This window comes from Tetrao urogallus, assembly GCF_951394365.1.
Source record: "Tetrao urogallus genome assembly, chromosome: 3".
NCBI classification, from domain to species: Eukaryota; Metazoa; Chordata; class Aves; order Galliformes; family Phasianidae; genus Tetrao; species Tetrao urogallus.
This window is the reverse complement of record NC_136815.1, coordinates 33,314,827-33,338,582: the sequence shown is the minus strand read 5'-3', so window position 1 is coordinate 33,338,582 and position 23,756 is coordinate 33,314,827. Positions and strand designations below refer to the sequence as shown.

Genomic DNA, 23,756 nt, shown 5'->3' with positions numbered 1-23,756 from the left:
GTACTGGTTGATCTCATTAAGTTAACTAGAGAACCTGACATCATTTTTGTAACTTTACGTACAGTGCATATGATGCTCGCTCTTTCCATCTCTCATAGCAGCAAGCCGATTCTGCCACCACCTGTAGCAGCACACCCGGGAGTGGAGAGGAAGAGTGTCTGAATCATAAATAGCTAAAACTACAGTGTACAATTCTGTTTACCTGTCAGTATTTGTTGATAACACACCATTGCCATTTGCTAGAAATTAACTACACAAAAATTTCTACAACAAAACCAAATGCAAACATTCCTTCAAAAAGAAAAAGTCAAAATAAGTGCAAATACCTAAAATAGGCAACTAAAGCAACTGTTGTGACCTGTATACTTTTAAATAAGGACCAAGATTTTCATAAATAAAAGAGCGTTCTTTGCTCTTCAGACATTTAGTAAGTATATAATGGTCAAACTTAAGTGCAGATACAACTGTTTTGAGATTCAAGGTGCCAAGTTTCTTTAAAATAATAATAATAATAATAATAATAATAATAAGGTATAAAATGCATTAGTTTTTAGTACCTATGCAGGACAAAGTACTTCTAGGTCACGTAAAGGACCATAGCCTTCTTTTCTAAATATATTAAAACAAGGTATGGGATGAGTTGATGTATATTGCAGGTATACCTTGCAACTATTTCGTAGACCAACATGATTTAAGGGGTATAGTGCAATCTTTATGTAGATGTAACATACAGTATGGATTTGTACACTTCAGCTCTGTCATTCTTCTGCTATACCATACTTTAAGATTAAAGGTTTAAACTTGTCCTTTTTTCGTTTCAGCTGTTTTAACAGGAAACAACGTTGGCTTCTAGACAACCTGCATACATATAAATATCTACATTTAAGCTTTAAAATGAAAATAAATTATAAAAAGGCTCCTTTCCAATTTACAGATTTTTCCTTGTTACTACACACTGTACAATACATTCAACAATCATCTCATTTTGAGATTTATGAAGAAAATACTGATGCTTTACACTAAAACCTAATTCACCCCTCTCTGCCTACCTCTAGTACCATTTGCAAATAAATATATTTAACACTGTAGTTAATTTCACTGTTTTGCAGCATACCAAAAAATTAGTAGTGCAACTTTCTATCCTTCCTTTATACACCTCTCCGTTGTGTTTCTTTACATACTAGGAAAATGCTACATAAGCAAAAGCACATTCAGTCATGTATGTTGTTCATTCAGAAACCAGTAACAACCTATGAACCTACTCTATACACTAGCAGAAAAAAAAGCAATGCAAGTAAAAAAAATAAATATGAAAAATAGACCTAAAAACTGTATGTTCAGTATGTACTGCAGTGCTCTTTGATGTTCTTTATAGTATTTAAAGGTGTTACTTTTTTAATATTTAAGAAACGCATTGCAGAACTGTTAGTACTATCCCTTTGTAGAGAATACAGGAGTTTTGTATCCATTCTTTGTCAGTCAAGAGAAGAAAGGAAGCTTTAAGAAAGTCTGAAGGTTTCCCTTAGCATACTGTCTCAAAGTAAAGACTTAATTCACGAGCATTGTGCTGGCATCCCCTTCAACACTGAGTCCATTTCAATAGAAAGAGATGGTTGTCAGTTGCAGTGACCATCACAGTATCAGAGCTCTTGAAGTGTTACTGGTAGCTGTGTATGTGTTCAGATATCTTCTTGCTTGTTCAGTCATGATAAGCTGGTCTTCTGTTTTTCCATAAACAACAGCTTCCCATTCATAATTTGGCTGCATAAAACGAAATTCAATTTAAAAGATTATTCTTTTAACAAAAATATTTCTTCTTTAGAATTAAGCAAATCTCATGTAGCTTTCTAGAGTAGAAATAAATTATGAAATTCTAGCAATACTGTATTTCACTGGGAAGGATTTGTCTTCTGCAAGAAAGAACAATACCAAAACTTGTGACAAAGCTCCTTCATCCTCCCATAAATCCATCTCATTGGCAGTGAGCTACAACATACGATAAATGCTCTTAAAAACAGATTCGTTCACAAGATTTGAAACACAAAAGGGTAGTTAATTAAGTTGTCTTTTTTGATATATTCTCCTTTAAATATGCTAAGCTGAACAAGAAGCAAAAAGCATTATTGACAGCTGTCTGGGTGATATCAAGGAAGGCAAAAGAGTTTGGCAGCTGAAAGAAATACTGTAAAGGACTTAAATGAACCAAGCTGACAGCTGTGCAAGGACAGCCAGACATGGTAAAGGCATAAGAAGCAAAAATAATGAATGGAAGAGCCACTTTCCTGCTTATTCCAGGAAGCAAATCCTGCACGTTTACATGAGTCACTGAATCTCAAAGTGATTTCTAGTAGCTCAAAATCAGAACTGACACTAGCAGTCTGTCGCATAAGGAAGTATTCAAGATTCTCATTTGTGCAGGAGGGAGAAAAACTCATCTAAAATCACAGAGAAAATCAGCCATTTGAATTTCACTATTAATTTAGCATAACTTTGATTCATGGAAGGCCCTCATGATTAGAAGAACTAGTAAACTGAATTCCACTGGGGAAGGAAGGAAGGAAAAGAGGAAGTTGGTTCAATGAGAATACTGGTGAGTACAGTATGGCTGAGTCCCCTTTCAAGCATTCTGAAGTGCACAGTTCTCAGCCAGGCAGACACACCGACCTTTAGTACAATTCACAGCATTTAATAATTCTTTTTTGGAATCACAAAGTTATGTGGCGTTTATTCTTTCTTATCATTAAAAAGGATCAGCAAACAATATCGTTGTCTTTGTACTTAAAAACACAGCACTGTTATAACAGTTAAGTGAAAAATGGAAGATAAGGCTCTAAGTGCCCTGTCTTCCTATTTTTTAACTTTTAGAATTTATTCAGATAAGTGAATGTTATGAGAAGGCAGAAATACATTAACTTCTATGGGACAAAACTATAGGTGCCAAATCAGGTCAAAGAGAATCTCTCCTGAAACCTGGTGGTCAAAACACACACCCAAAAACTAGGTTCCATATAAAGCTCAATAGAACATTTCCAGACAGACATTACAACAAGACAGAAATGAAAAAGGAAAAGGAAAAGGAAAAGGAAAAGGAAAAGGAAAAGGAAAAGGAAAAGGAAAAGGAAAAGGAAAAGGAAAAGGAAAAGGAAAAGGAAAAGGAAAAGGAAAAGGAAAAGGAAAAGGAAAAAGGAAAGGAAAAGGAAAAAGGAAAAGGAATAACCTGCTAACCAAACTAAAAGAACAGTTTGAAACCAGACCTGAAGGGATTTCTCCAGTTTGACATTTTTTGAAGAACATGCATTCAGTTTCTTCTTAATTACTGCATTTGCTTTGTTTGATGAATTTGTGTCTTGGTTTTCTGATGCCAAGTTTCGTCTGTTGTCATGTATTTCCAACAGTGGTATCATTAATAAAGATGTAGTATATGCATTTTCTGACTATAAATAAAAAAAGGATAGGGAACATGAATAGTAATTAGTATTTCATAAAAATAATATTCAACTGCTGTGATCAAAGAAGTAAAAATGTAAACAAAACAAATACTATCAGATAGACCCTTAGAAAAAAGCTGAAATGAAAAGTGATGAACATTATGTAAGTGAACTGGCTTGGTGACTACAATTCAGTCAATTCTGATGATCAGCGTCCAGCGTGATTTCAGCACTACTGAGTAGACAGTTTCTCTATCCCATATGGAGCCATGCTACAGCTGACGATATTTTGTTAAGAGCAAGACTTTATTAAGTGTTAACTACAGAACAATGCTAAGGAAAAAAGCTTGTAGTTCAGTTCTAGTTGAAGCCTTATAAAATTAAGGACAAGAAGATTAGAGTAAAAACCAACACCCACCCTATCTCCCCCCTCTGCCCCCCTCCCCCTCCCAAAAAAAACAAAAAAAAAACAGCCCATGGAATCATAGAATGGCCTAGGTTGAAAAGGACCTCAAAGACCACTTAGTTTCAACCACCCTGCCATGGGCAGGGTCACCAACCACCAGACCAGGCTGCCCAGAGCCAAATCCAGCCTGGCCTTGAATGCCTTCAGGGATGGGGCATCCACAACCTCCTTGGGCAACCTGTTCAAGGACATCACCACCTGCTGAGTGAAAAACTTTCTCCTAATATCTAACCTAAACCTCCCCTGTCTCAGTTTAAAACCATTGCCCCTTGTCCTATCACTATCAGGAGGATTTGCTCCATGATCTTCCCAGGCACAGAGGCGAGGCTCACCAGCCTATAGTGCCCCGGGTCTTCCTTTCTCCCTTTCTTAAAAATGGCAGTAATGTTTCCCTTTTTCCAGTCACCCGGACTTCACCAGAACAGCCGTGATTTTTCAGATTTGATGGAGAGCAGCTCAGCAACCACACCAGCCATCTCTTTCAGAACCCTAGGATGGATATCATCTGGCCCCATGGGACTTACATACATTCAGTTTCATAAGGAGGACTCGGACTTGTTCCATTGCTTCAGTGGAATGCAATCCACTCCTCTCACCCACACCTAGAGGTTCAGGGTCCCGGCAGACATGGGAGCCTGACCACCAGTGAAAACCAAGGCAAAGCACTTATTGAGCACCTCAGGTTTTTCCATATTTGAGGAAGCCACTGCTCTGTTCTCATCTATCAGAGGGGGAACACTCTCCTTAGCCTGTCTCCTCCTGCATATGTACCTGCAGAACCCCTTCTTGTTATTTTTCACATCTCTTGCCAAGTTCAGCTCTATCTGTGCCTTGGCTTTCCTAATCCTATCTCTACACATGCAGACAATGCCCCTATATTCTTTCCAGGCTACACAGCCCTGCTCCCACTTCCTGTATATTTCTCCCTTTTCCCCCAGTTTAAGCTGCAGGTCCCTGCTCAGCCATGCCGGACGCCCACCTTCTCTGCTCAATTTCTTCTGCTGCCTTAATAGTATCAAGGAAAGAACTGTTTTAAGAACTGAAATAAGCACTGGATTGACCATTCCACAGATGAATTCTATACGCTAATAGAATTTCTGGAAATAAAGAAAAACATACAGCTTTACTACAGCAAAGCAGAAGAAAGGTATATGGCAGTGTTAGAGAATAACATTAGATGATGTCATGAACAACTGCAACAAAAGTATTTGTTTGCTTGCAAAAACACTCCATTAAAATGTGTTAAACTACCTTTCTGTATTTATTCTACCTTGGACCTTACTCCTAGCTGACCTCCCCATAGAGGCACAATTTGCACGTAAGACATTTTAAAATCAGATATCACTAGCATCTCTCCTCCTAGCTGAGCACTCTACTGCACCAGCACCTGTCTGTCACTGGAAAGGAAGAAAAGTGATTCCTCCCAATCCACTGTAGCAGTACATAATGGTGCACCTCATTTTTAGCTTAATAACTTGAGCATAAGTGAAGGACAATACAGCATTCCATAACAAGACATTACTAAAAGAACACTCAGTATTTTATTCCTGTTTTGAACAACTGCAGCTATGAGCAATACTCACGAGAGTGATGTTTTTGGGGAAGCAGGGAATTTCCACTAGGTGGCAGAACACCTAACACCTAATAGACACAAACACTTATGGTGGAGTCTGAGGCATTTAAGAAGGGAATTTAGAAAACCAGCTACAATAATCAGAAAGGGGTATGTCTTAAGCACATGTTGTTTTAGGTACTTAAACAGGGCTTAACAACTGGTCAAGATTCAAAAACATTTACTCTCATAATTAAACACCTGCGTGCATTATTGTAATATTTATATTAGTTTTCCCACAGACTGCAAGACTAAAGATTAAGCTATTTAATTATTCTATTGAAATAATATGAGGCTACTTTTTAAAGGAATGCGGGACCAAGGCAGCCTCATATCTGAACTTCTGATGTCTTGATCACTGAGGAAGAGGTACTCAGATTGTTTCAGGAAGAGAAATGTCACCGATTTTATCTCCTACATGACTGATATTTCTTATTATATTTCCTATTACATTAAATGGGAAAAGGAAAAGTGTGCTGCCTAGTATGCAAGTAGTTATTCTCATATCACGTCCAACAGAATGTCTAGCATGCAAAACACAGCTGTAAACATCATCTACTTGGTTTAGAGAGCTTCATGTGCCATAAATTTCCTGCTTCTGTGCCCTGAAGGTCTGAAAGGAGGAATTAACCAATGGAAGCCCAATGTTCAAGTGCTGCTTAAGTACTCGAAGTAATATTTCAAAATAAAAGTGATTCTCACTTCATAGATTTATGAATCTAACCTCAAACCAAACTCTTGTAGCTGCTACAGTGAAAGACATTCAATTCTACATTCATACTGCATTAATATTAATACGTACCTGTACATCCAAGCCACTGTCTTCTGTGAAGAGCTGGGCACCAAGCTCTTCTTTTTCCCATGCATCCAGGACCAGTGATTTTCTGACTTTTTTAGAAGAACTGTGCTGCAATAAATGTTTTGCAGAGAAGGATTGTAAAATATTACTTAAAAGCTGTTACTGCCTAGCTGAAATTATTATTATGAAGTTACCTCCTGCTTGCAGCTTTTATACACAGAGTCATCTTCCTCCTTGAGAAATATATCTGTTCCAGTTTCCTCTTTCAAAACTTCCCTAATGTCTTCCTCCAAGAAGGCAAGTGGTTGTGACTAAGTTTATTAAAAATTAGAGGAGAAAATACAGGAAGTCCATTAGCTGCTAGTTTTTACTTTTTACTTTTTTTCACTTTTTACTTTTGCCAAATAAGAGATATTGCAAAACATAACAGTAGCTTAAATCCTTTCTCTGCTACTAAGGATCAACATTTCAAGGCTATGCATATTACTCCATGTTATTTCTATCCTGATAAAACACATACACGCACACAGTGCCTCAAGAACAAAATCCCAAAACCCACCCAGTTAGCGTTGAAGAAGACATGCAAACTATTTGTTCACATTTTTACAATAGCTAATCATTGACAAAAGGAATACAAACTCCTTATATACACAAAGTACACACAAACACACACATGTACACACATGTATGGACACAAACATACTAAAAACTGTAATACTGAAGTACGACTCTCGCTAGGAAAGGAATTTATATTAGTCTTAACACAAATCTTTGAATAAGACATCGATAGTCCTCAGTACGGTACAGAATTTCACAGAAGCCATACAGATGGCTCCTTTGTGTACCAACAGGAGAAGAATTCCCTTAAGCCTTCAAAATTTGATTTCGAACAGGAGGTTAACAGTGGACAGAAACAGTCATGCCAAACCGCTCCATTTGCATAGTGAGAGACTGTGAATCTATAGGGTAACACAGATGGTGCCAAGCCCTGTGGCAAAGTCTGAGCTACCTTCTGTGTCTGCAAAAAAAGCAGTCAATATACATTGGCTGGAATTTTTTCAGAACTTGAAAAGCATGTGTCTGCTGGATTCCAAAAGTTATTATGCATTAGCATACCTAAGCTAGGTTAAGAAGGAAGCAAAAATTGGGTTGTTTGAAAAAAATGTAGCATTATTCATAGTCAACCAAAAAAAAGCCTTCTGTCACTGCCAGAAGAATCAAAGGAGTCACAAATCACTAAATTAAGGTTTTGTTTTTAGGATGAAGAAAATTCTAGGCTTCACTCAAGTAAACTTCAAGTAAGAAGGGTAGAACACTTCTAAGCATCTTCCCATCCAAAAGAGCTCAGAACACTAGCATGCTGTGGTAAACATCAAGTTTCCGTTCTAACAGTTTTGAAAGAACCAAAACCAGAAAACAACTTAGCTCTTACATGGTCCAGAAGATCCAAAGATAGCACATTTTTTCAAGTTAAATGTGAATATTGCTCAAAATAAAGAAGTCGTTCATATTCACCTGCACCAGATAGCTGTCAGTAGGTATCTGACTGAAGAATCCATTCACTCCCTCACTTATGATTCTTCTTTTTGAAAAATCAGAATGCTGAAGTATTAAAACTAAATTCTCAGACACTGATGCTACCACCTAATATGAGGTACATTGTTAACATGGCTACATCAATCTAAATTAACTGACAAACGTAGAAGCAATGTTTTAGTCTTTGTCAGTATTCCTAGATTTACAGGTACTGAATGCCATTCAAAAGGCAATGCCTCCGTACTACACTGAAAGTCTACAGTCTGTCCGGCGTAAAAGAACTGAAATGTTTTATCTACAGCCTAGCAATTCTGCAGGATAGTGCTGAAATTCACTGAAACATTAGCATTGTTAGAAAAAGCTTCCAAAGATGACGCTACGGCTTAGAACATCTAAAAAATAAGGGAGTATTTATAATTTAAATAACAAGATAATAAATTATGTCATCACATACCGTAAGTTTGAGAGGGCCATACTTTTTTTCCTGAGCAGCCAAAGCATTTTTAAAAGGAGTTGGTGTCCTTGGTGTTGAACCCAGCAGGGATCTTCTAATTGTGGGAGTCCGAAAGCTATTAAACATAGAAAAGTGTTCACATGTGTTTAAATATTTTACTTTATCAACAGTAATTTCATAAAATGAATCTACAAGCCAAACACTTTAAAATATCTTAATTCACACAATAGGTATCACCATCATTAATCAATAAGTATTACAATCACAATAATACTACCCTAGCTATATAAAAAATTGAAATTAATTTCTGCTTTTTAGAAAAGGAAAAAAATTAACTGAGTACAAGTCACTATTAAATTAAATAGAAGGCCAGTTTATGTTAACATACAAACATTTAAGTATTGCAGTTTCTAAAACTCATTCATAGCATGACTATAGGTAGAATGATTTCTCAATGTTTAGAAAAAACTTGCTTTTATTTAAGCAACACCAAGAGATGCTTAATGCAATAATCCTACCCTGCATTTTCCTTCTGATCTGTTGGTGTTGTTTCCTTGTGTAGAGGAGTTGTAATAAGAACTTTCTGCCCACAGATTGGCGTTGATGTAAATGCAGGATTTTCAAGGTTAAATTGTTCATTTCCAGAGCAAGTGTTGAAAAACTAAGCAAACAAAGGACAACGAGATCACTGTATCAAGCATTAAAATCTGTATGTGTATCAGAAGGGTTTTCACTGAGAAACCCAAATAAACTGGTTTTGATTTATACATCAAGATATTTGCCATATTTATCACTCAAACTTCTTAAAATCCCTACTGCTTGTTTATGTCAGAGGCAACAGGCCTTTACCTACAATTGCTTGCATGATTAAGGGTGATCTGAGCTGCAAGTCCCCCACTGAAATAGTCAGTCTTGAAAACAAAGGAAATCTGTTATTTTAACATTTCTTAACAGATCTACCCGAAACACATGTTTTAAGAAGTCTTTGGACGTATTTGCTTAGGTTGGGATGCACTACTAGAGAAGAAAGTACTTGTAATTTATAACCAGCCACTGTGGTCTTCGTAGCTTAGCCACATTTAAAAATAAACTCACCTGTGATGGAGAAAATGGTAGTGTTTTCACTGGTGTGTGCTTTAGTGCAACACTGATGGCATCGTTACACGAGCCATCATTCAGTTCATTAACTGGCGATTGCCCAACACGCAATCTCTTCTTCTTTCTTAGGATAGCAGGCGGAGTGCTAAATTTAGTCACATTTGGAGTGGTTGGAAAAACTGTCTCTTCCTCACCACTGATGTTGCTGTGTTTTTTGCCATCAAGCATGACACTGACATTAAACTGGCACTCTGCAGCCCGTTCGTTGTGTTGAATCCGCATTAGTTTTAATGGAGCTGGCTTGACAGGAGATGCAACAGCCTCTGAAAGGTCAAAACTGGTGACATCACTCCAAGCTAAAGGATCCTATGAGGCAAGATACAAAACACTCAAACACGAGCAGGTTTATCCAAGATTATGTCACAACAACTAAGGCAATCTTACAACTTTCTTCCCGCGCAGCTTACGTAATGAAAAATTACACTCCCTGTACCTTACAAACAAGACTAAAACACAAAACATTTTAAAGCAAGGAATAAGAATAAAACAAATCACTTGGTATAAGTGTAACTACAGCCAAGTGCAGTATAAGGTAATTTTGAAAATATTTTATACTAAGTAAGCTCTGATGTCCCTAAATAACTTTTTCGTTTTCTTTTCTTAAAAATAGCATGAATACAGACTTACTGATTCAATAAGCTCTAGTGTCTCTGCAAATTCAGGAATGGTTTGTAGAGATGATAACACTGCATTTGCTTCCACTGCCAAATACTTAGTCGGTGAATTCTGCTGAATGGATGTGCCCTGGGTCTCATCAATGCTGTAGAACTCACTTGTTTGTTCCCCAAGGCTATTTAGTGTGTTAGGCACACAGTCTTCCATAACAAAACTTCCAGACCAGCTAGGTAAGCCTCCAGCTTGCTAAAAGATTTGAAAAAATGTTTTGAGCTTATTTAGCTTAGAAGTTGAGCAAAGTCAATTGTTAAGCAAGGGAGAAAAAGAGTTGAATGTGGAAAGACTAAACATAACTATTAATTTCACTTTTTCAAACACTAATTATCTGTTCAAATTAAATGCAGTTAGTATTCTCCTTATATTAACACACTAAACATTCTCAAATCTTGTCAGATTTTTATCTCAACTCTCATTCACGCCTTATATGCTGATAATTAAGGAATGTATTGGAAGCCATCTGCAATGCAAGTTTCCTGTTTTTTCAGTATCACCTTAATATAAATTCATTTTCATTAAAGAACAAGATTCTTTTTAAGATCAGAAACTCTAGAAGATTAAATGCTCCCAGTATGACAGGAGATTTTTAATGAAGATTCTACACTAATAATTTGCTTACCCTCTAAATGTTACCCTATTTTAGTACATTCCTTAGTGCTCAAGAAACAGATTTTTGTTTGGACTAAAATCTAGAAGAAAAGTTTATTCTACTGTACAAGCAGAACATTACACCATTTCAAGAGAATGCCAGGAATAGCTCTACCACAAAAAAACAGAGGTGCACCTGTAAACTAAATTAGTGATCAGTAAGGTTGAGATCTTTAGGTATCTGATGTTGCTCCCAGTCCTTTGTTCTTGAGAAAATGTCTATCACATGCAAGCTTCTCACTCTCAATTGTAGTTCATGAAAGTTTCGTACAGTGCAAATTTATATATTGCTTGACATGTCTAAATATGGATATTAAGTACTGCAAACACACACAAAAGTTTGACAGAAATATAATAATAATGCATCTTTCACTTTTCTGTCAAACAGCTGATTGACATTGCTGATTTACAGAACTGAATTGCAGGGACATGAACAAGCATGTGCTGACTTTTGAAAGGGATTAAAATCTTGGCTCTTAAATTAGGAACAACTGTCAAACTGCAGGTCATATTTCCGCTGCTTTTACAGTTTAGAAAACTGTGTTTTGCCTCAATTCAATGTACAGACTTTGTTTTACAACTGATCGATAGCTTCCATTTTAAAAGGTCAAAAAAAAGGCAAATCCAACATCCATGTCTACATTTCTGAAGATTAGTCTCAGTAAAGTCTACTGAAATATTTATAGAAATTCACAGTCCTTACAGATGTTAATCGCTTCCTTCTGATTTCATTCTCTGCTGACATGAGCAACAACTCAAGTTCCTTTATTTTCTTTTCTTTGTCAGGATCATCATCAATAAATGACTGCTGAAAAATTTAAGAAAGAAGCCGTTACTATTTTCCACTTTTACCACCCCTCCACAGCAAGGATTCCACATGATATTTAAGCTACATTTTTACCAACAATCTGCTGGAACAAAGCTGTACCAACTGAATCATATTTTGTAACACGGTACTCATGTGCAAGCAAAACAAGTCTAGAAATTTACAGAAGGATCTGATGTTATATTATACAAGTTACTATTCTAATATGGTTTCTAAGATAATCTATAAATAAGAAAATCTATGAATAATCTATAAATAAATCTAAAAATCTATAAATCTATAAATCTAGATAATCTATAAGTACAGCACTTTTAAACTAAAAGTCACTCTGTTTTGTCTTTCACAGAGCTAACAATATTGGTACGTTTGTAAAAGTGTTTGCATTTTCATGCATTTCCTACAATTTTGAATAGTTTGTTTTTTTCCTCACTGTGTAAGAAAGCATTTCAAATCAACATTTCCAGACAGAGCATGTAGGCAATCAGAAACTATCAGAAATGTAAACTTGTTGGAGGACTTAAAGGAGCAGAAAATATCTTATTTCTTCATAAAACAATTTCATAGCATCAGATGCTACAAAAAGCTTTGTTGTGATTTGTATTCTTATACAGAGATCAGCAAAGAAAATTCAGTATAAAGCATGTTAACTGCTCAAGGAAACTTAAGATTAGGCATAGAGTCCTGCAGAGTGACTTTAACACACCTAGCACAAGCAAAATATTTTTTTCCCATTGTCAAAGTTATTGTTTTACTAATTTCAAATTCACAAGAACTCTTCCAGGAAGTTATGCTATAAGCCCAGATCACAGAATGGAAGGGGTTGAAAGGGACCTCTGGAGATTATCTAGTCCAATCCATCTAGTCTGCAATACACAAGCGATTTCAAATACATTGGCAGTAAACCAGTAATAACAACAAGCAAAAAGATACATTGGTTGTTTTCCCTCCTGCTTTTGTTTTGTTTTTGTTTTTTTTTATACTTGACAGTCGCTCAATATATATACTTTGGTATTTAGAATGCTGCAAAACAGCACCTTCAACTCACAGATCATGTCTTTAAATCTCACAGGAGCCAGATAATTCTAACACATTATAATTTTAACCTAAATATTTAGGTAGTAACTAGGATTTAAGCCATACTTTTGTCAGAAATGAGCACAACTGTTGTATTAACATACTACATACAGAACTAACTTCTTATGCCCTTCACTGTCACCTTATAAAGCTCTCCCAAGGAGAGAAAAGAGACTAAAGCAAACAAGCTCACTTTCAACACTGGTATTTATAAAGGCAGCTCTTTTTTTTTCTACCTAGAACTACCAATCAAGTCAGAAGATCTACTTGCAGAGGAACATACATAAATTTAGAGGAATGATAAAGACTTAGAAATAGTTTGAAATTACATATTTACTCCTTGTTTTACAGTACAGTACATAGTACTCTCTCTTCATTTACAATTCCCAAAAACAGTTTACCTGAACTAAGTTGGCAGATGCAGAAGCATGTTCTATATGGCTGTGTTCTGGTGAGGCATACTGGTACACTGGGATCTAAAAGAAGCACATCATTTTAAATACCCTTAACAAAGTAGTCTACAAAATTAGTTCTATTTTATCATGCATAAAATATCTACTATAGTTTAGAAATCCTAACTTACCACAATGTTTAATAGATCTTCACTCTCACAGATGAGTTTCTAGTTCCAAATCAAATATACAATTTGCAACTGGGAAACACTAATTATTCTGAATATAGAACTTACATGTGTCTGAACAGGGATGTAAAATTGATTCTGAGTGTGCAAGTGTTCCATAGTCACACATGGTTTTTGCGGAAGTGAGGAGGAACCTGTTCTTTCAGAACTAGGCTTTGTACCATCTTGTAGATATCCTTCCTGTTCCACCTTTCTTCGCATTGTTGAATTCCAGTGATTTTTAATTGAATTATCAGTCCTAAAATGAAAGCGTACAACAAAAACTGGTTTCCATATCTCAGAACGTTTAAAATACAGCATTGATCGCAGGGTCTGCACACATAAATTAATGCAAGGCCTCAAATCCAGAAACTCTAGTAACTTTGATTGGAAGTTCTGTTACAAGCATGTTAGGTATTTTCCAAAGAACTACTAGAAAGCTGCTTTTTCCAAAACTTCCTTCCACTTAATTTTGAGGCTGCAGGATATTACAAGTAGCAAAAGAGAAGGCTTTGCTTCTGGTAACTATTACAGGTGAGAACCTCGAGTCTTTGGATCAACTTCTATCACTAGACCATCGATACCCTGCGCTACTGAATTTGCAGAACTTCAAGCTAAGACACTTGGCTTACTGTCCTGCACTGTGATAAATACCACCCACGGTGCTCTTATCATTCAAACTCATACTTTCTTAAGTGACAGCATGCATTCACAACACTAAATCTGTGTGCAGCTTTCTGGAAGAAAGCACCAATGCCTCATAGTGTCACCTTGTACAGGGAAAGCAGGCATGGCCAAAGATGAATACTTACTGCCACTCCTGTGGCAAGGAAAAGCCCACAGCTTGACAAGCATGATGAAATCACATAAGGCAAAAGTTGAGGATGAATGCAGTGGTCTAAAATACTAGCACCATTACTACTAGCATTAAAGAAGCATGCATAAATAAAACTGGCTTTAAGTTGCATCCTTCACATGAGCTCAGCTCCAAGATGCATCCCTCCTTTTCATTGCATTACTGTCAGAATCTTCACCAGTCTCCCAGGTCTATTTGTCTACAGCGATGAGTCCCATCTTGACTTTGCTTTCAGTGGATGTGACTAAATTAGGAGTACCTCTGTCCTTATAAACTCACCCTCCCTCCCTGAAATTCTATTCAGATTCAATGCACTCCCATTCCTCCAAATGATTTCCTGAAATTTGTGATTTCAGTGCTTAATCAAGTGTAAAAACTTTTAGACAAGTATTACAAAGGACTCTTTCTCCTACCAGAACAGGTACTGCCATTCCCTATGCACAGCTAGAAAGTTACTTCCTGAACACACACGCTACATTCAGAGAGAAGCATAACATTGAATTATTAACAGAACAAGGCTAAAATTTTATTTCATTAAAGTTTTTAATACACTGAAATCTTGTTCTCTACAAGCATTTAACTTGGCAATCACACTTGAAAGCTAAGAACAATCCGTACAATTAATTCTTAACTTGGAGACTATAGAGTGATCATCAAGCTTAGCATCGCGCAAATGTTGCACAAAATCTTCAGGAAAAAGACTTTGATATTGTGCCATAGGCTGTTAACACATTCTTCCACTGTTACCTGCAGGTACTCTCTTCAGCTCTGCAAAAGCTTTTTTGGTTTTTTGAAATTAGAAGAATTATAAGTGGTCAGAAGGATTTTGAAAGAACCCCGCAGGGTGCTAGAAGTCCTTCTTTGATTTTTCTTTGATTCTTTTTAAGAATACATAATCATATGCAAAAATCTTCAATGATACAGATTTCACTATTTATCAAGATAGAGATGTAACAGCAGATTAACTCTGACAAGCAAATCACATTGAAAAGAAGTCTGCAATGACTGTTTTTCACATCGCAATAGCTAACATAAATAGAGTTGAAAAGCACCTTCCGGGAAGCAGCTTTGCTATTTCAGCCCATCGGTTTCCCAAACGCTTGTGAGCTTCATAGATTACTCTGTCTTCTTCTTCTGTCCACGAAGACTTTTTTACCTCAGGGTTGAGATGGTTATGCCATCTCTCTCTGCACTGCTTGCCTATTCTTCCTTTCAGGTGTTTTGCAATTAGAGACCAGCGCTTTGGACCATACTTTTGAACTAATTCAATAACCTGGAACACAGATGGATGGATGTTATAATTTCAAATCCTAACATTTCCTATCAAAAAAAAAAAAACAAAACAAAAAAAACAGGTGAAGTCCGATTTTAGACAAGGATTATAACAGTCAATTTGATAAAAAATAAGACCTAAGGAAGTAGACAGTAAAATGGGTTTAATTTCTTTAAATTATTTATTAACTCCAAATTCACTGGGTTTAGAATATAAGTGCATACTGATGAAAACAAATGTTTGGAAGCTGCAGAATTCCTATCATCCATTGCATAAACTGATATTGAGAAATTTGAAATAGGAAGCTGTGAAGATGTCTGGTTCAATCCTTTTTCAAAAGCATCAGCATGAAAAAAAAAAAAAAACCAAACTTTCACTCCCAACCCATTTCTACAGTCTTTTGATTGTGCTGTTTGGTTTTAAAATATATTCAAAGTTTCTCCTTAAAAAAAACTAATGAAAACTGTTAAATAATGGATTGGGCAGGTCATATTCAGAATTTGACAAATATTAAACAGTGGGAATAAGCAGTCAATTTAAAATACAGTATGTGAAAGCTGAAAGTGCATCTCTCTAAGGGGAGGCTGGGTTTTGCAGGCAAGAAGCTGCAGTGTAGATTAACGGAAGTGTGGAAAAGGAATCCAACACACCATTATTAGCTTCTTTAACAGCAGAGCATGAAAAAAATTTCCCTCCGCCCCAATCCCTTTAAGTATGGTGGGTTTGAGAAACAGAAGATGTAAATGAGATCTTTGATGCCATAAAGAGATCTCTTCTGCACAGTGAGCTAGAGTTCAGCTAGCAGCCTGAGCAAAGGGAAATGAAACACTTGAGTAGACCAGACACTCCATCTGCTTAAGAGCAGCTGCATTTTTTTCCTTCACAAACAGCATAGTGCAATGTAATTCACTATGTCACATGATGTATGAGACGTCATGTGTGGGGTTGAAGCCTAAGAAAGAGGTAAACACTTTTAGCAGTTCATATGTTAATTTTATTACAGTAAAAAAGTACAGTATCAATCAGTGCTCATTACCCTCTGATCTTCTTCTTTAGTCCAAGGACCTTTAATCAGTTCTGGGTTTAGTACTTTCTGCCATCGATGCTGGCACTGAAAATCTGAACGGTTCTGAAATAGAAGACCAGTGCAGTTGGTAAACTTTTAAACAACACATAAGACAATAAACATTAGTTAGCCAGAACTCTGAAGTTATTTTGAATTAAATAAAAATCTGGATAAGCTTTATTTTTAAAGTTCTCCCTTATTATTTCTTCCTTGCAAGAACATTTCTGGAAAAAAGGATTAAAAAAGCAACTTTACATGAAGTTCTAATCTGATCGCAATGGTCTTATTTGGTAATGGAGTTAATAACTTAATTTCCTTTAAAGAAAAACTTAGTTATTTCATCCTATTCCACACCTTTTCTGAACTTTAAGAAACTGTCAAAATTCTTTTGACATCAATGTTTTTCCCCATATAAACTACTGATCAAAGAAATACTACTTCTTTCATGAAAATATTTTTCTAAGCCTCAAATGTATGCATTCTCAATTTTTCACTACAGCATCGAGGAAAAGAGATTTATATCAAGTTTAGCTAACACACTAATTAAACAACGTGGCTTTTTCTGATCAGGACAGATGGTGCTTTTCTGTAGCTTCACCAAAGATCTTTTGAAATATTGCTCCCAGTTATGAAAGAGAAGATTTCACTTCACCTCCTAAAAAGCACCTGCAAGAAAATTTGGGATTACCAAGACATTGGCTAGATCCCTAGAAATATACAGATAAGAGCCTGATCCAGTACAATACAGGAGCATGCCTTTTATGATGCTACCACACAGTAATTTGCTGCCTTCAGTGCAAGCTGCTGGATAGCAAGTACTGATTTCAAAGCATTACCATGTGAACAAAAAGTTACACAAGAGGCAGTTTGCAGACCACAAAAGGCACCGTTACATCTAAAATTACCATAATAATTTCAAGTTAATCACAAATAGACATCGTAGGTTTAAAAGCACCCTGGAATTAATTATTATAAACACATCATTTGCTAGCAAAGATGAGCTGTAAAAGATAGACTTTCAATATATGCTAGTTGTTCCCATCTTTGGTGGGAGAAAAATTTTGAAGTTGGAGCCTTGTAGTATTCTTACCTTCAGTTTCTGAAATCATGACATTTGGAGTAGAGGAGCAAGACATATGGTGAGATAAAACAAAGTCATTTCAACTGTTATGTTGAAACAAAATTTCATTGTGGCTTTAGCCACAGTAAATTGAGGGAGAACAAACACAGGTTGTATTTTCTCCCCCTTGAGAGTCACCTTTCAGCATTCTTCACTTTTATCTGGGCAGAATAGAAGGGAAGGTTTATTAATGCCCAGAACAAAAATGAAATAGTTCTAAAAACATGCTGGTAACTCAATTGGTCTTCCTAGAGAAAGAGAGTCAGTAACAAAGTGCTACTCACGCTGATCCCTGTTATTTGGCATTGTAATTTGAACATAGCAACAGGTTGCCTGGAGAGGCTGTGGAGTCTCCATCCATGGAGATATTTAAGACCTGATTGAATACAGTCAGTCAGGGCTGCCTGCCCAGGACTTGCCCCAGCTGACTGCTTGAGCAGGGGGCCCACACCAGATGACCCAACCTCAGCAGTTCTGTTATGGGCAGTCAGATCCTCCGTGTATGTTTCCCATGATAGGTTGGGGAACTTTTTTTCAGCTTCACTTGGGCACACCTGAACAACAGCTTTCTGTCTCAAGAAGCATTTTTTTTCAGCTGCAAAACTTTACATGAAATCAAAGTGTTAGATAATGCAACTCCATTCTGCACTTATAGATTGGTATAAAAAAATTGGTGTCAGTGTTTGATATTATCCCCGTCCTCTGCCCTTCACTCATTTTGCTGTGTGTTTTTTTTTTTCTTGGTAGGGGACAACGTACACGTAAGAAATAGTGAATTACTTACAAGCTTCTTAAATTTATAAAGCTTTAGGTTTATAAACACAAGCTCAAGATCTGTGCCATCTAAGAAAAATAGTCTGTAGAAGCACACTGCATAAATACTGTGAGAGCAAAGAAACCTTACAGTATTTTGAGTTCAAGTTTACTTTTACCTATTCACACTGGAATTTCATGCAACCATATAATCCCACTCAATATTATAGGAATCAAAAACAGGGTCTTGATTTTCAGGTTTCTAACATTCGAATACTCTGTACCACTTCTAGGTAGTGATTTCAGCTTTAATAAATTCTAACCATGTTTTTATATTATGTATTTCTACAACATTTAATCAGAATAGAAAGAACCATCGTCCATTTTGTTGCAAGCTTTTTCTACCAGTGCAGCTCATACAGCTGATGAGTCATTTAGCAATTGAATTGACAGCTCCTTTACTCATTCCAGTTGTCTGCCAAAACAGAACATTTAAAAAATTATAATAGTAAACTTTCAAGAAATGTGCTAAGGTTCCATTAGTAACAACTGAAGATATCAGTGAGTGGAGAGGTTTACATTTAATAGGGAAGCTGACATCCCTGTAACAAGAGCGACGAAAAATAAAAACAGAAACATACAAATACCATTTCCTAAAGTGCTAGGGAATCAATCCTGCTCCTCTGAAGCATCTTCCAGGTGCAATCCACTTTCCTACCTGCTTCACAAGCAAATAGTGAACTGTAGATGCAATCACCACTAGGGAAACAACGCATGGAAAACTAAAATATATTCTATAATGAAAACAAATACTAGGTGTGAATTCAAATGAAAAAAACATGTACTTTTTTTTTTTTTTTTTTTTTTAAAGTCGATGACTTAAGTCATTTTAGTTCACCATACGAGCCCCAAGTTTGCTGATGTCTGAGCTAGACTTCAAGTCCAAATTACAGGCATCCGTTAAAACATATGCACCAGGCTTTTCTGGTTTGCTCCTTCCCAACTCCAAACTAAACATATAATCAAAGTAAACAAAGATCAGAAGGAAACTTAATTGAAACAAAAATTCAACTTACTTGTAGATGACTAGCAATGAAAGCCCAATCATCTGTACCATTTTGTTCCACCAGCTTCTTCAGCTTTTCATCCTGTTAAGACAATCTCAGCCAGTAAGTATTAAAGCTATCCCAATACTAAAGAATAACACCTTCCAATATCCAACCAATATCAAATAGGAATGAAATGCATGCAAAGAAAAAAAATCACCTCGTCACGTGTCCATTTCACCCTGTTACATATCTTCTTCAAGCTTCTTTGCTGTGAGACTTCATAGTCATGATCTGCGTACTGAAAGTCATCATCTTCTTCACTGCTGAGTACAAGAGAAATACACAACCCTAATTTATTCTAACTACTTTTAGTTTTCTCCATAATCATTATGTACCCTAGCATAACAAATGAAGTTCTCGTGAACATAAGACCTGCCTTTAGTAGCAACTTCATAATCACTATGTCAAAGGAACAGAATTAGTTTGAATTTCCAGGTCATATGCCAGGATACAGACATAATTCCTTCCAAGTGAAGATGCAAGTTTAAAGCAAAAGCTGTTAAGATCATCTTTTTGTAACACGTTTGTGAATTTTTATTTAAAAATAAAAAGCATAAAATGGAAAGGATCACTAGTCTGAAAAAAAGATCCATTCATGGCCCACTACTGTAATTCCTGCATCAAACACAACAAGGATACCAAAGAATTCAGTGTCAGCTTGAGTTTTTAAGTGGTCTCCTGCCTTGAGTACCACCCCAGTGTTCACAGAATGGCCAAGGTTGGAAGGGACCTCAAGGATCATGAATGTCCAACCCCCTGCCACATGCAGGGCCTCCAGCCTCCCCATTCAATACCAGACCAGGCTGCCCAGGGCCCCATCCAACCTGGCCTTGAACACCTCCAGGGACGGGGCATCCACAACCTCTCTGTTCCAGTACCTCACCACTCTCTTTGTAAAGAATTCCCCCTGACATCCAACCTAAATCTCCCCTCCCTCAACTTAAAACCATTTCCCCTTGTCCTGCTGTTATCTACCCTTTCAAAGAGTTGATTCCCCTCCTGTTTATAGGCTCCCTTTAGGTACTGAAAGGCTGCAATGAGGTCACCCCGCAGCCTTCTCTTCTCCAGACTGAACAAGCCCAGCTCCCTCAGCCTGTCTTCGTAGGAGAGGTGCTCCAGTCCCCTGATCATCTTCGTGGCTCTCCTCTGGACCCTCTCCAACAGCTCCCTGTCTTTCTTGTGCTGGGGGCTCCAGACCAGGACACAGTACTCCAGATGGGGCCTCACAAGAGCAGAGTAGAGGGAGACAATCACCTCCCTGTCCCTGCTGGCCACCCCTCTTCTGATGGAGTTACAGATACAAATCACAGCTTTGAAGACAGAAACACCGCAGCAAGAAATCAGTACAGTATACGCGTTGACCCCCTGGGGAAAGAGTCAAAGGAGCGGGAAACCTGGTAATGTTTGCAGCTCCATGTAGGTCATACTCCATCTACTGGAGAAATGAATACTTCACAGCCTTGATAAACAAAGCCTTTCAAATAGGAAGCACAGGGAAACGCTTCATGGAAACACTTAAACTTACACGTCAGTGAATCATGCTAGACAGCACTAATTTAAACAAGCGAGGAAACCTAGGCCTAGCAGCAGGAAGGGCAGCTCCTCTGCATTAGTTTCAGCAGAGACACAGAGGAGACACATCTAGTTATGCAGCCTTCATTATAGTGAGTTTCACACAGCATTTTAAGTTCCACCCATTTTGTTATCAATATAAAGCACAATATTGCAAGTTCATATTCAGAACTAAATTTACCTTCTCACTTGAGAAATGTATTATTGCCCCCCCTCAATCGAAGATAAATAAATCCTTTCTGAGAAATGAAGCAAACCTGTGCTGGTGTCCTAAGAACTATTAGATGGCAAAGCTCTGAATTAATTTCTAGAACCCACAGTTCACCCACACAGCCCGTAGACCAGCCAAGTGTGTCTATCAGTTACTTCACATGAAGTGAACACCTCTGCAGCTAATACGAGCACACAGCCATTTAAGAAGAGCACTGCTTACCTGAAAGCATTACTACAGGATAGGACGTGCCCAACTCCTGCAAAGCCAGAGCATTCAGCATGCCTACTACAGCCTATGCTGTATTCCTCAGGAAGGTTTTCCCAACTTAACACCATGAGGCAAGTAATAAATAATTTAATAAACTTTGTGCAGACAATAAAACACAAGACAGTCAGCTTGTCTAAAGATCAATATCCTTATTCACACTTCTTGAATAAAAGCTGGAAGTCCATTTAAAAAGAAAAAGAAAAAAAAACGATTATAAGAGTTTTCCATTAATTATCTTAGGACTTAAGAAAACGAGGTTTAGGAGCACAAGCAACAAGATTCCTTCCCCCCCCCCCCCCCCCCCCTCTTCCCCACAGGCCCTTGACCAACTTCAGGAGCGTATCTTGGTATTATAATCCTATTTCATACCATATAATCTACTTATAACCAAGGATTTGGCCTTGCAGTTCAGCCCACTGTCAACAGCACCTCCCTGCTCAACCAGGATGCAACAACCAGATTCAAGAACTGAGTCTCAGGTTACGTGAAAAGCCACGGATATTTAAAAATAATTAAAATATAATATATATATATTTTTTTTTTTAAATGGAGCTAGAGGTAGCTGAAAGCCTTGCACCCGCTGTTCTGGAGCCAGTGCACTCCATTGCAGGCAGTGAGCTCACCTGCACCTGGCTCAGCACAGGGAACTGCTGCATCATTGGTCTTGTGCTGAGACACAGGATTATACAACCAACACAGAGGGACAATTGGGGATTGCTGTGATTCCAACTGGGGACAAAAGATTTTTCAAAGATGTTAGATCATTCACCTGGCAACTCACAGCAGCTGTGAAAGTGGACTTAAATACGGCATGGATAGAGCACAGCCACCAAGTTCCATCAAATGAGTAAACTGGAACAATGAAGCATTCCATGAGCTACGTGCAGGCCACCTTTAAACACCTCTTACCTTAAGACTTCTTTTATTTGGTAATTCTTAGTTGAAAAAACAATAAAACTACTTCCCAGCACAGTAAAAGAAAAAAACAACCAAATAAACAATTGTAGCTTAAGAAAATTAAACTTCATTCCATTTGGTGCAAAAAAACATATAGTTTCTTTTCACACCACACTTCAGTCAATGACCTTGAAATCACCTTATGGGAACTTGGAACTACACTGGTTTACTCTGAGCTTTATCATCACCATTCACTGCCACAGCGCTCTTCTGGAGCTACAGGTCTCTAACCAGAGTCTTCTCTGCTACCACAGCTACTTTCATTTTCTGTTGTGACATCAAAGTCCTTCACACTCCTGACAGAGAGTACAAGCTGAAGCTTCGTAAAGATGAAACTACAGTTTGCAGGAGCGCTGCTGAAAGTATGTTGCTACAGAACGCATGCTACAAGCAACAAAAACACCCCCTGACCTGGCTCCTGCAGACACAAGACTCTGCTATCAAAGCCTTTAGCACACCATTGCTCCTTACACAACAAGTACTCAACATATCGCCTTCTTGGCTCAGCTGCCCTTTTTCAGAAGAAAAGTATCTGCCAGAGAAACTGTCTGCGACTTTGAGAACGGCACCAGCTCCATGGGAGCACTACAGCAGCCCGGGTAGCACACACACATAACTGCTGCTGCTCACTGAGCATCCTTTCCTTTCCCGGTCCTCGTTCTCCTTTTACGTCGTTTTATCATTTTTTCAAAAAGCGATTTTCTATTTAGGACAGGAGCAATAAAGTACTTTTGCCAGACCCACGTTTGAATTCAAAGCGAAGACACACCCATCTCCATATCAGTAAACAACAAACGTATCAGAGCCATCTGCGGCCGCTGCCGAAGCCCCCGAGGAAAGCTCTCCCCCAGGAAGGCTTCGGGCCGCGAAAAAGCACCCGAGGACGCTTTTTTGCCCCAGCACAAGGGGACTCCCGCCGGGGGAGCGCCCGGGCCGGCTGTAGGGGGGGTGGGCTGAGGGGGGAGACAAGCGGGGGGCACCTGCGCGGGGAGGGGGCGGCACCCGGCGTGGGGAGGGAGGGGAAAGGCGGGGACGGCTCCCGGCAGCGCTCCGGGCCGGGCGGTGCCGTGCACTCACCTGCGCGGTCTCTTGGCCATCCTCGGGTCGCAGCATAAGGGGGGCCGCCAGGGCAGCGGAGCGCCCCAGCCCCCGCCCGAGCTCCTCGCCCCGCAACCGCCGAGCTCGGGCCGGGCGGGGGGAGGAGAGGGCCGGCGGCGGCCGAAGGAGACTTCGAGTTCCCGGGACGGTTCTCTCCCGCCCGCGGAACTCCGCGGCAT

The 23,756-nt window shown here is 38.2% G+C and overlaps 1 protein-coding gene across 2 annotated transcripts; it reads right to left on the bottom strand.

Annotated features, from left to right (window-relative positions):
* Window positions 1-1,632: 1,632 nt before the first annotated feature.
* Window positions 1,633-23,756, bottom strand: MYBL1 (MYB proto-oncogene like 1; the record flags this gene model as incomplete). 2 transcript variants are annotated; one of them, XM_079533557.1, is made up of 16 exons in its annotated part: window positions 1,633-1,761; window positions 3,255-3,434; window positions 6,309-6,413; window positions 6,500-6,616; window positions 8,296-8,410; window positions 8,814-8,956; window positions 9,391-9,759; window positions 10,081-10,314; window positions 11,477-11,581; window positions 13,075-13,149; window positions 13,362-13,551; window positions 15,201-15,421; window positions 16,458-16,550; window positions 19,437-19,508; window positions 19,627-19,732; window positions 23,557-23,756. In XM_079533557.1, the coding sequence occupies 16 exons, from the start codon at window positions 23,754-23,756 to the stop codon at window positions 1,633-1,635; spliced, it is 2,454 nt and encodes an 817-aa protein (XP_079389683.1). The 2 variants fall into 2 exon arrangements, with proteins under 2 accessions (XP_079389683.1, XP_079389684.1); XM_079533558.1 differs by having other exon boundaries at window positions 19,627-19,729.